Source organism: Trachurus trachurus (genome assembly GCF_905171665.1).
Source record: "Trachurus trachurus genome assembly, chromosome: 10".
In the NCBI taxonomy this organism is placed as follows: domain Eukaryota; kingdom Metazoa; phylum Chordata; class Actinopteri; order Carangiformes; family Carangidae; genus Trachurus; species Trachurus trachurus.
In genome coordinates this window covers 23,041,140-23,053,642 of record NC_139894.1, presented here as the reverse complement: position 1 = coordinate 23,053,642, position 12,503 = coordinate 23,041,140, and the positions used below count along the sequence as shown (strand labels likewise).

General features: G+C 41.8%; 2 protein-coding genes across 2 annotated transcripts; both read right to left on the bottom strand.

Moving 5' to 3' along the window:
- Positions 1–701: 701 nt before the first annotated feature.
- dok3 (docking protein 3) lies at positions 702–4,436 on the bottom strand (the record flags this gene model as incomplete). Its single annotated transcript, XM_083980279.1, has 5 exons — positions 4,206–4,436; positions 3,084–3,386; positions 2,695–2,785; positions 1,682–1,869; positions 702–1,586 (listed from the first exon to the last, which is right to left on the bottom strand). Exons 1-5 carry the CDS (start codon positions 4,260–4,262, stop codon positions 702–704), a joined length of 1,524 nt encoding a protein of 507 aa, XP_083836405.1. The 5' UTR covers positions 4,263–4,436.
- On the bottom strand, positions 4,435–12,027 carry ddx41 (DEAD (Asp-Glu-Ala-Asp) box polypeptide 41). Its single transcript, XM_083980862.1, has 17 exons — positions 11,868–12,027; positions 10,763–10,858; positions 10,441–10,591; positions 10,255–10,329; positions 10,082–10,142; positions 9,850–9,986; positions 9,509–9,581; positions 9,245–9,398; positions 8,872–9,008; positions 7,603–7,765; positions 7,352–7,483; positions 7,161–7,232; positions 6,972–7,068; positions 6,539–6,688; positions 5,414–5,485; positions 5,210–5,320; positions 4,435–5,013 (listed from the first exon to the last, which is right to left on the bottom strand). The coding sequence occupies exons 1-17, from the start codon at positions 11,892–11,894 to the stop codon at positions 4,877–4,879; spliced, it is 1,845 nt and encodes a 614-aa protein (XP_083836988.1). The 5' UTR covers positions 11,895–12,027; the 3' UTR covers positions 4,435–4,876.
- Positions 12,028–12,503: the final 476 nt, after the last annotated feature.

Genomic DNA, 12,503 nt, shown 5'->3' with positions numbered 1-12,503 from the left:
TCCAGTGCCACTGGTGACATTTGTCTAAATTAAAAACAATTATTTTGATATTTATGTTTTGGGGCATTTTATGAGAATTGTTTTTGCTACAATAAATGAATGGTCAAGAAAAGAGTGCATTTGAAGTTGTTGTTTTTTTCTTTTACATGTTTCATACTTGAGTCAGCAGCACATACTGAATAAACATCAATATTTCAACCATGTGAAGCAGACTAAAGCATCCATGTGAGGAAAAAACACATTATTCACTGTGGGGCCCTTCATCTTTCTGCAAAATGCTTGATTCACATTTCCATGTCAATTCATCTTAAAGAAGAAAACAAAATAGAGGAACAAGCATTATCTAGTGGAAGCAAGTATCAAAGATGTGATGCAACTCACTGGCTGTTACACAGAAACATGACTTTCTTCAAAGCTCTTTCCATAATTTAACAATCAGGTGCTCTCTCAGCGTACGTTAATGTCACATTAAATGTACACAATAACATTCCAGCAGTGAAGAACAACACTGGGTGAACACTGGTTCCCAAAGAATAAAATGACAGACTACCACAGAAAAACATGAACATCTGCAAGACTAAAATCTGAAGCCTAATGTTCCCAGTGGAGGGGATTTTAAAGAAATAAAAAAACTAATTATGCCTTCTGACAATCTATCACGGTTAAAATTGCTCCTTCTAGTCTGTCTGTTAACTAATAGCCTACTGAGAAAATGTGGGGCTGCCCGATCCAGAGGGAAGAGGTGGCTGGAGCTTTGCCAGGTCCTTAGAAATGATTTCTGCCAGCCTGTGTTTAAAACTGCCAGGGGCCTCTGTGGGGGTGGCACGGGTAGAGGAGTTGATGGCCTCTTCCATCTCCTTCATGCCATCCGCTGCTGCTGCCTGAGTATTGAGCCCTGGCTGGATGAAGTTAATCGCAGGGGGCTGACGCTGGTATCTGGGCCTGGGTTGGAGCATGTAGGGGACAGATTGGGGAAGCAAGCAAGGAGGAGCCGGGGGAACAGGTTGCGGGAGGGGTGAGGAGAAAGGCAGCTGGGAGTTTGAGGGAGAATCGACTATTTTCAAATCCGAATAGATGCAGCCTGAATCCTCTGTCTCAGGTTGGGAAGGCTCCTTTCTGAGCACAGGAGGGGTGGATCTCCTCAAGTTATAATAAATGTCGTCCATGTCGCCATCCAGACTGAGGGCCTCGAAGGAATGACACCGCTCCTCCTCATCCTCATCCTCAACTTCCTCTCCTACAGCTTCTTTGCTGTTAGAAAGGGGAGGTGTGGCATATGATGGCGGTTTTATTAAGCTGTCATTAATAGTAGAATAATGGGAGTCAGACTCTTCGTCTGTGTTTGAGGGCACATCTGGGGGATTGGAGGCAGGAGGAGCAGCAGGTCGGTTGTTTGACGTTGGCAGGGAAACTGGAGACTGGTTGGATAACGATCTGTGATTGCTGGGCGGCTGGGCAGGCGAGCTTTTCTCCAAAGAGCACTGCTCTAGTATAGTCTGGAAGATTTGGGGGCCATGCCTGGTCAGGAAGATGAACACTCCTTCTCCCGACTGACAGCGACGGCCTGCTCCAATGCTGAATCCACCCTGTAATCACAGCCACAAGGTATAGTTTGATATTCTGTGGGGAATAGAAAGCCAAAAAGCATATCCTTTCCAACTGTAGGAGGAGAGTACTTTACCTCAACCTGTCCAAATTTGCGCAAGAGTCTGTATGGCCAGCTATAGATGATATGTCCAGTATTACAGGTCAGCAGTATCAAAGTGTCTGTATCTGGGGAGACCAGATATTCCCCGGCCAGCTTGCACCTCCTGGATGCCTCTGTGCTCTGGACAGTCACTTGGTACTGGTTCGGAGGAAGGGTCACATCTAAACATGAGAGGACATGAAATTATTTGCCACTTCAACATCACAACAGACCGAGAGCAGTGCAGCATAACCACACATGAGGGCATTAGATAATCCATGTGGGGTCAGAGCTGCAATGCATTAGCAAAGGGAATAAATGAACAGCAAATACTGTATGTTCTCATACAGAAAACTGCTAGTTGTTTGCATTCTACTAATCGCTCCATGTCACTGCACAGCCTGGGTTTGTATTAGCAGAAGTTTAATCCATTAGGAAATAAGAAGAAATACATTTGTATAAGCCAAAGCTTGCTGACGCTAGTACTGATGGTTTGTCTATATCATGTCCGATGGCCTGACAGCTTGTGCGTCTTGTGGCTTCATTTTAGAGACTGTGCAAAAATTCTTAGTGAAGCCATCAAAACATAATTTTTCCCGCACCTTTCTATTGCACAATGGATAACAATAACAACAACATGATAGTGTCAAGTTTGATCATGTAGTTCCTTTAATGTGCTCCACCAAAAACTGGCCGAATAGTATTTAGGACAAGACTACACTACCTTCAGGCAAAAGACAAAATTTACAAAACATTTTTGTAGAGTCCCTAAGCAATGGTTCCGTGTTCCCTGCAGTTAACGTGATGAGCAGTGTTTAATTAGTCATGAATGATAAGGCCAAGAAAAACTACAGGTTCTCAAAATAGTAATACATCATCATACTTAACAGCCCCTGTACGAGATGATACATCATGCTGCTTCATGGCAAGAATCACCTCAGCACATGTTCATTTAACACTTTTTAAAAAAAATGATTGTTGTTTGACTGATCAGCTGTTTGTGTTACCAGTTTTCCAAGATGAGTAAAGGTCATTGTCCTCCATGTTCAAACCATTTTCTCTCTCCAAATCCCCTTTGTCTGGTTCTCCAGGATCCTTCTGTAAACACAGTGGCACGGTAAATATTACACACAGAGTAAACCAACCTCTTATCGCTGGTTTATGATTTCAAAGTTGTAAGACGTAGGAAACTGCAGAGCTTGTGCAAGCACAAGAATTAGAGAAGTGAAGTGACAGAAGTTGCGGACATTTACTTCCTCATTGTGCTATCTGTCTCCGATTGTGGATAAGGATAATCTCCTCACCTTTCCTAAATTAGAGCATGACAACCGATGTGAAAAGGAAAGGGGGGTGAGGTGGGTGGTGGGGGGTTGTACAGAGGAGAGATGTGTTGTACCTGGAAGGCCAGGAGACAGAGGGCACTTAGCCAGTCCTGGCTTGTTGTGGAGGCCAACGTGTAGGTGCACTGTGTGGTGTTTAAGTAGAAGGCTGTGCACCCCTGGGGGCAAGACTCCTTGGGAGCAGGGGTGACACTGAGGCAGTCACTTAGACGCACCACTTTCCTCTCTGCTGTTTTCTGGCGGGTGGCCTTCTTCTGGTCAGTAGTAGCGCAGCTGTCCAGTACAGTATGGAGCTCCAACCGGCCAACCCCTGTGGAGCTGGGTTTAAAGAGCACCATCCACATTTTCTTCCACGATCTCTGTTGAAGACGATGGAGTGCGGGGTAAACAAGACACTGTTTGTAATATTACACTTACTAGTTACAGAGTAACTACTACATAAGAAACATACAGTTAGTTAATTTTGGTACTATTTCAGTTCACAGTGCATCAAAAAAAGTTCAGTGGACCCGTTCTTTTCTGTCTTTACAAGCTGGCATAAGGTCGCATCATCACCAAGTACGGCATCTGTTTCTGTTGTTACACAAATGACTCAGCTCTACATCTCTACCACAAATATTTATATCATACTTATCTATTCTCTGAAGGCTATATTAGTGGCTATGACTGTTTCTTTTTTAAACTGTGAAACTACCACTTACAACAAAGGTCACAGGATATGTGTGAAAAACATGTGTGTTTCAGTCTGCGTCTTGGTTGTTATAATGCATTAGATTCATTTATCAACAGTTACCAAAACTTACATTTTTTTTTTAAATGATCTCAAGATAATATTCAGCATTTTAAAAGACCAATTTTATTGCATTTGCCACAAATGTGTGATTCCTCCCTTACAGTTCTTCTTTGTTAATTATGACGACAAGTTTTCATAAAGGTATTCTAATGAAAACAGATTTCAACCCAAGTGCTTGTTGCACTTAATTTGCCAAATATATTAATCTATTTGTGACTTTGGACATAAAATGCTCCATGTCAAGACTCGCATTGCTATTACAGCCTCGAGTGAAGTGTGAAAACAAAGCGAGCAGTTCAGCTGTCATGCTAAATTTGAAAAAAACAACAAACTAGACTAATAATTCTCACAAATATGCAGAATATCAAATTTATATATAACTTACTTTGCCAAATTTGACTCCCTGGAGATACAGCATTCCTTCCTTGAAGATAACATCCATGCTTGCGAGCTTTGACTGTGTACCCTTTACTGGCTAAGAGCTGTTGCTCTGCAGTTCAAGGAGGTTAAAATTAGGTTTCCTATACTACAAAAATAGTTGTTTCCTTTACATCATTGGCAGTTTTCATTGTCATCTACTTGTTATGCGCACAACTGAAGATGTCTCTGATCTGCTGTGTAACTGTTGCAAAAGATAGGATACACAAGTTGTGTGTTTTCTTGAGTCAAACTTCCCTTTGCATTATTCTGTTTGTTTTAGCAACTTCCTCACCAGACGAAACTGGAACCACACCTTGTCATTTTTCCAGATAAGCACAGAAACAGAAGTGTTGTAGGGTGGTTTTATTTACAATAATCAGTATCAGAGTATCAAAAAGTGTATGTTACAAATACTACATACATATATAAAGCAAGTATGGGGAAAAAAAAGTGGGAGGAAAGGTGCAAGAACTGATCATTTTATCTAACATACCTGCAAACAACAGCAATAGATGATGATAAAAAAATACACTTCCCTCATTCAGTGACACGGCACATAAGTGTATGATCGATTTCTTCAGAAAAGTTTCTCAGTTCTGCCTGGCTTTGGAGAAACTTCCCTCGCATGAAAACCTCTTAGAAGTCCATTGAGCTATGAGCCAGGTAGTCTTTGCGCCCAATGTTGGTGACCTGCTTGGTCTGCATGGCCTCCAACTTGGGACAGTCTGTAATACGATGGCCGAGACCACCACAGAATGTACAGCCCCTCTCTCCTGTGAAAACACAAACACCAGGTATGTTAGAAAGTTCCTGCAAAGACTCTGTTCCTGCTTCTGTGTGTTTGAGATGAGATGGTCAGACAAGATGAGAGAAACTGTTGGAGCTCATTGAGAAAACATCCCATTAAGTGAAGAGCAGGTGGACTCGGAAGAAAAGAGATAAAGACTAGATTTGTTGTGAAAGTCTCACCTCCAATGTCCAGCATAGTCTCGTCTCCTGTCTGTAGCACCTGGAGAACAGGTGGCACCTTCTGCTTGGCTTCAACTAGCAGGGCTTTAAGGTCCATCAACACTGACTCATCTATGTTGGGAAGAAAAAACATATATTGCAAATATTCTGGGAAAAAATTACTATTCCTGTACAGAAATAAATTAAACTGAAATCTGTCCTCACCACAGCCTTTATTGATAAACGTAGTGGCGATACCAGTCTTGCCCGATCGTCCAGTTCTTCCAATTCTGTGGACTGAAGCGAAGAAATTTTAACAAACCGTCTTTAAAAAAATACTTAGGCTTAGATTTTGTATTGATTTAAAGCAGTGTTTCCCAAAGTGTGGTACGTGTACCCCTAGGGGTACGTGAGCACATTGCAGGGGGTATGTAGAAACATTAATTAATTTATTACCAAGATGATAAGTAGATATTCCGAGTCACTTCATAAGCCCATTACTGAAATGGTACGTGCGCCACAACTAGTTCCCCCCAGAAGACAACAACCTGTAGCACAGCTTTGTATAGTTGTCAAAAGTATCGATGCAAAACGGCGCATCTGGATAAAGTATCGATATTAACAGCGCGCCCCCACAACACCCGACGCGCGCGCACTCGACAGGCAGAGCAGAGCAGAGCAGGCAGCGTCCAGAGCGTTTGGACCTGAGTGAGTAACAGAGTTACACAGAACTAGACGCACGTATGGTGAATTTAGCCGTAAGAGTTTAAAACGACGATATTAACGGCAACACTCCTCTCTCGTCTCCTCTCTTTTTCTCCGCTGTCTGCGTGCACGTGTGTGTGTTGTGAAGGAGGGGGAGGGGGGAGCCCCGCCCGCTGGAATTGCACAACTCTTAGTTAGCTTTTCATTTAATAAAAAAACATCTGTTATAAGTCCTTTTGATTATAATAAAAAATAAAATAATGGAGCAATAATAAGCTGAGAGGCACTGCTGCTGTATTGAATATGATGTCATATTCAATATTTTCCTGGGTTAGGTTTTAGTATTGTGACAATCCTACAACTCTGTGAAGACACAATTGACCACAACAAACACCAGCCAGAAACAACTAAAATGCAGGAGAATAGTGCAAAATGTCTTTGTACAAATTGAAGAGAGAAATTGAAATGATTTTCATTTCTTCATCAGTTGTGTTACGTTCTATATGACCACTTTTGGAGAATCATCAACACGTATGAGGGAGGGGGTACTTGTGGTATGGCAAAACGGCTCAGGGGGTACGCAAGACAAAAAAGTTTGGGAACCACTGATTTAAAGGATACCAGAGCATAGACATATCCTCTTACCATAATTTTCTATTTCCTCTGGCATGTCATAGTTCACCACATGCTGAATAGCTGGGAAATCCAGACCTTTGGAGGCAACGTCCGTAGCAACTAAGACATCTTTCTTTCCCTCTTTGAATGCCTCTATGGCTTTTGTTCTCTCCTCTTGATCTAAATAAACAGAAAATATCATATTAGCCAAACACAAGACAATGACAAGTGGAAACTGTACGGGACTTATCTGCAGTGCTGTCAATGTCATGGAAATGTTAAAACACACTCTGAGGATGAATTGTGACATTTGCAAGCAGGATGGCATCTGGTGGTAATGATGAGGAACTGCATCAAAGCTGAAGAGCAAGGCTGAGCTGAACTTGTGGGGCTGGACAAGAATGATCCTCTTCAGGCACTATAATGTATTGTATGTTAATAGTAAAACCAAAGTTCTGTGTACCTTTTCCTCCATGGATGGCCACAGCCTCCACACCTTTTAGCAGCAGATATTCGTGGATGGCATCTACATCAGCCTTCTTCTCAGCAAATATCAGCACCTGCCATATGAAGACAGAATATTTTTTAACGTCCAACATGTTTGAGTTCTGTATTTTAGGTATTTGCCAATATCATATGTAGCGGTACTGACAGGTGGTGGTGTTTTCTGCAGGCACTCGAGCAGGTACACCATCTTGGCTTCCTCTTTGACATATTCCACTTCCTGCACACAGACACAAATTGAAGTTCAGTTCACAAAGTTTTCACATCAGTGGGTTTTTAAAATGAATGCAATGAATCCTCCCGACAGCACAAACCTGTTACAGGGAGAGATGAACATACCTGGATGACATCCAAGCTGGCAGCACCGGCTCTGCCCACATTAATAGTGATGGGTTTGACCAGTGCACTCTTGGCAAAGTTCTGGATCTTTTTGGGCATAGTGGCACTGAAGAGCAAGGTTTGTCTTTGTCCCTAGTTGAAGAGATAAAACATGTAAAACAATTCTTGCTAGGATACATCTCTTAAACTCAGTTTTCAGTGTAATGTTTTGTTTTGTCACAGGGAGTTAAAGCCATAAAGAAGGACCTCACCTTGAAATAGGAGAAGATGGTTCTGATGTCTTCCTCAAAGCCCATGTCAATCATCCTGTCAGCCTCATCCAGAGCCAAGTAGCGGCAGATGTCCAGACTTACCATCTTCTTTTGCAGCAAGTCCATCAGTCTGCCGGGAGTGGCGACCATCATGTGAACACCACTAGAACCAAGAGGACACAGATTCAGGGGGGGTGAACAACTAAAAACACTGTTTCAGGGATGCAAACGGGTCAGGACCAAAAAAGAGAGGAATTTCCCGGGGGGGGGGGGGGGGTGCTCACCATTAACAAATAAGTACATTGCAATATCACGGAAAAGTCAATTTCCAGTAGTTCAACCCCAACCAAGTATTGAGTGCATATAGATGGACATAGTTTTCAGAAGGCCAACATTTCTATATTAAAAATGCTTAAAAAAAAAAAAAAAAAATTCCCAATATTTCCATTTTGGAGATACTGATTTTTAGGTCTTCACTGAATGTTAGTCATAATTATTACTATTAAAATAAACTGAATAAATAAAGACATGGGATGTTTCATTCAGTGTGTAATGGACAGATATAGGCCGATATAATGTGTTAGTTTCACTTTTTTAATTGAACACATTCTACATCGCGGAGGCGACGTCTCTCCTGCACCTCTGAAACGGGGCAGAGCTCCGTGGGGAACACCTGCCTGACACAGCAACGTAGGGAACCGTGCATGTCCGCGGCGCACAGCTCCACGGTCATCACAGCTCCACGGACATGAACGGGGGGGAAAAAAACGGCGTCGCCGTCGCACCGACTGCACGCGGATACGCGCCGCTTTAATGAGCGCGCACGTCGCGCGTCTACATTGGAGGCTGTTATCAGTATAATCAGAGACAACCATGAATGAGTTCGCCTCAGTTTCACGTGATTGTCACTGTCAGCCTGTTAGAAAAACATTTTACCGACCCCAGCTGAGACCCCCCCCCCCCCCCCCTCTCAAAACAAAAACTCTTCGGATCTGAACGATTCACACAAGTCACCTAATTGGTCATGAAAAAAGCGAGTTTCGCTTTTCGGCGCGCTGTTTGCATCCATGCTGTTTACTGCTTGAGCTTTCTGGGTTATACTAAATATTTTCTACTGTTACAAACATTAAACTTCTGCCAATATTGTTCTCTCTAAATAATTAAATACAGTTGATTCATGCTTGATTTTGTTTGACACCAGATTAAACTGCTCATGGTGAATAAAATATAGGCAGCAAAGTTTTCACACAAACTTTCCCCCTTACTTACTGTTTTACTACCTCCATCTGCTCCTTGACAGACATTCCTCCAATGCAGAGGGCACAGCGCAGCTGTGGAGCTCCCTCCTCCTCCAGCAGCTTGCAGTAATACTCAATGATGCCGTGGGTCTGCCGTGCCAACTCTCGCTGGAGTGATGGGAAAGGTATTAACATCAGATTTGTTTAGTTGCAGAAAAAGTAAAGCTGTTCACAGTATACGCATCTGTCTACAAAACAAATAGTAAGACATTATTTGGAGCTGGGATCTGTCTGATTACAGATTACTGAACCTCCAAAAATTTAATCTCCATGATATGCTACTGTGTGTAGCTTGAATGTATTTCAAGCTGTAATATGATATAGGTTTGTTTTGTATGTCTTACTGAAGGACAGATGATAAGTCCATATGGTCCCTCTCTCTTAAAGAACGGAAGCCTTTTCTCCTGTTCCAGGGAAAACATGATGATGGGCAGAGTGAAAACCAACGTCTTTCCTGATCCAGTGAACGCGATGCCAATCATGTCCCGACCTGACAGACTTTAGACAAACAAAGGTCAATTTATGAACAATATTCAAGAACTTAACTGAAACACAGAACTGCCAATTATACAGCATTTACACTGCAGAGTTCAATGTACTCTACTTACACAGTGGGGATTCCCTGGATTTGAATTGGTGTGGGATGCACAATCCCCTTCTTTTTCAAACCTTTCAGAATTGCTGCAAGCACAATAAACAGACATTTGTTAATCATGAGTCGGCATTAAAAGCTTCATACAAGGGGCGCTGCGTAGTTCAGTGGGTGGCACGTCGGGCACCCCGTGTGCAGGGGCTGTCGTCCTCGCCGCAGCAGCCCCAGTTGATTCCACCAGCGGCCCTCTCTCCGTCTCTCTACTATCATATCCATTAAAGGCCTAAAAAGCCCTGAAAAATACTTAAAAAACATCGTGTGTTTTTTCATATGTGGGTGAGGGAGTGCAATTTTAACCTGGTGGAAGCTTCATCTCCCTGAAGCTTTTGATTGGAGGAGGGATGCCATCTCCATCGACTAGGATATGAAACTTCTTCCTGACGCGCTCATGTCGTGTGTCTGGCATGTTCAGGATGTAGCGTGGTGCAGCCCAGCTAGACAGAAGATCACATGAATAGTTAGAAAGAAATCTTACATAGAACCTACATGCACAATACAGTATTAGATAATTCACTGATGAAGAGCTCACCTTGTTTTTATAGGATCATCGTATATAATACCTTTGGCCATTTCCTTCACAGACATCAGAGCTGATGAAAGATAAAAAAATATATTTTGAATTTGAGTTTGTTTGTTTTTTCCCTTAAAAAAAAAACTAAGACAGTTGAGTGTCTCAAGAACTTCGTGTTGTTTTCATTTTACCTCTGCCCTCTGCAACGCTCTCAAGGATCTTCTCCTCCTCTTTCAGCTGCTTCTCCTTGGCTGACTCCTTACGGGCTGCAGATGCAAAAATTAGAAATTGAAATTAGAACAAATATTGTCATGGTAAAAAGACAGAAAACTATTTAATCCAGCCAACTTTAAAAATCCACTGGTTGAACAGGATACCTTCTGCTTTTTCCTTGAGGTGCTGATGCTGATCAAGGAGACTGACATTAGAGCGTGGACCCAGACCCTCGTCCTCGTCCCTCTGCTCCCCGCCACTGTCCTTCTGGTCCTCGTCCACTGCCTTTCCTCGCAAACGCAACATCTTCTGTAGCTGGAACATAAACATGTCCAAATGCGATGTGTCTGAATATGTAGTAACTGTGTGTGATTTTGATATGAATTCACAAAATAAGTTTGACCTCTGCCCCGATATCGAACCAGCAGATCCGTCCATTCCTATTAATTTTTAAAGTGTCAAATGGGACAGTACACAATAACTTACCATTTGTTGTTTTCTAATTTTGACTGGAACGTAGGGGACATAATCATCATCCTCTGATCCTTCTGAGGCAGCCCCTTCATCTTCCCCTAAGGATCTCTGTACAAACACCATACCACCATTAGGCGTATAACATCCAAAGTGCAGACACATAAAGCAAACAGCAGCTAACACTAAAGCAAATACAGTGAAATGTACACATTTTTGATCTGTGTATCATAAAGTCACATACAAGTACCTAGCTGCTATTTAAGGCCAGCTTTGATACAATAAAAAAAAAGAACATTTGGCAGTGGAGACAATGAGTTCCCTCTCTGTGTGAAGATTTACACCGTTACTAACTGCAGCTGTCTAAACAACCTGTACAAAGCAACATGTCTGTAACTGGACCTGCATGTGTAAAACCAGACCTCAGAACTATATGATGCAGTTTGTAGCTATTAGATTATAGTATGTACAGATAAAATAAATGTGTTTCCTCATCTAAAAACTAATGGTTAATGGTAGTGAACATGGCTTCCTTCCTATCACGTAATGTCCACCAGCAAAAGTTTCCCACAGGTATTAAGAGGCTGACCAAGTCAACTATTTTCTTGTCGCGACAATACGAAACGGCCTAGAGATGCACAGGAGTCTCCAGTCGTTGGGTGATCAATAATCCTCAGTACATTTCATGAGCGTAGTAGGAGCACACTTTAAAAGAAGCCGTGCCATTGTCGGCTGCTCTGCCGTCATTTATATGACATTATTTTGAACCTAATAATTTACTTTACTCATAAATCTAACTCTTGTACAAAACTGAGTCTATTCTTCTTTATAGCGGAGTTTCTTCTTAAATGAGTCGTTCCGCGCAGACCGTGGATTTAGTAGCACTACATTTTAGCCAATTCACCAAGATGAAACGCCCATATTAATCAAACCCGTTTCTCTTAACTTTCTCTCTTTTGTCCCTGTGTTTTCACTACTTTATTGATAATATAGCCTAGTGTATGATGAACAAACAGATACATGTTCTGATGCTTGCCTAGCTAGCTAACTTTGGCTAGCATTAGCCATTGTAACCTCTAAATTCTCTGGTAATATGAACGACAGCGTAAAACGAACTTACCTTTTTTGGTCGGTTTTCGGTCTCCATTTTAAATTAATATTACAGAGGCTTTATCTATTATCTTAAGGAACGGGGTTAATAAACATATATTAATCACGGAGCTCGTTAAATACAATAAAGCCACATGTTTACACAACATAGGAAGTTCTAAGACTGTACGGCAAGCCAGAAGGGTCAAACCTTATCGAGGAGCCGCGTCCAGACAGTTCCGCGCAGCTCGGTCTGGTGCCGAGACTGTAGGTCTGGTTTTGGAGGAGCCGATCGTGCAAATGCAGTGTTATGGAAACCAAAATTATAAACTTAGAAAGCAAACACCACACTTTATTTTTTGTCAAAACTGTATTGTTTTTAATCTTTCTGAACGAAAGATTTTTCACAGTATCAAAAAGTGAATTTAAAAAAAAGAAACAAGCCAACATACACTTGGCTATTATTGGTATAATATAAATCTACATTCGAAACATTAAGATAATCTTCTCTAATTGAATATAACCTGAAAAGCATCAGAGATGTTATATGAAAACAAAATCTCAGCACAGATTCAGGAAAGAAATCATCAATCTCAATGAAAGCCATCAGCTAAAAACATGGATACTGGTATAAATCCCGAGGCCCTTGTGCCAAATGTATCAAATC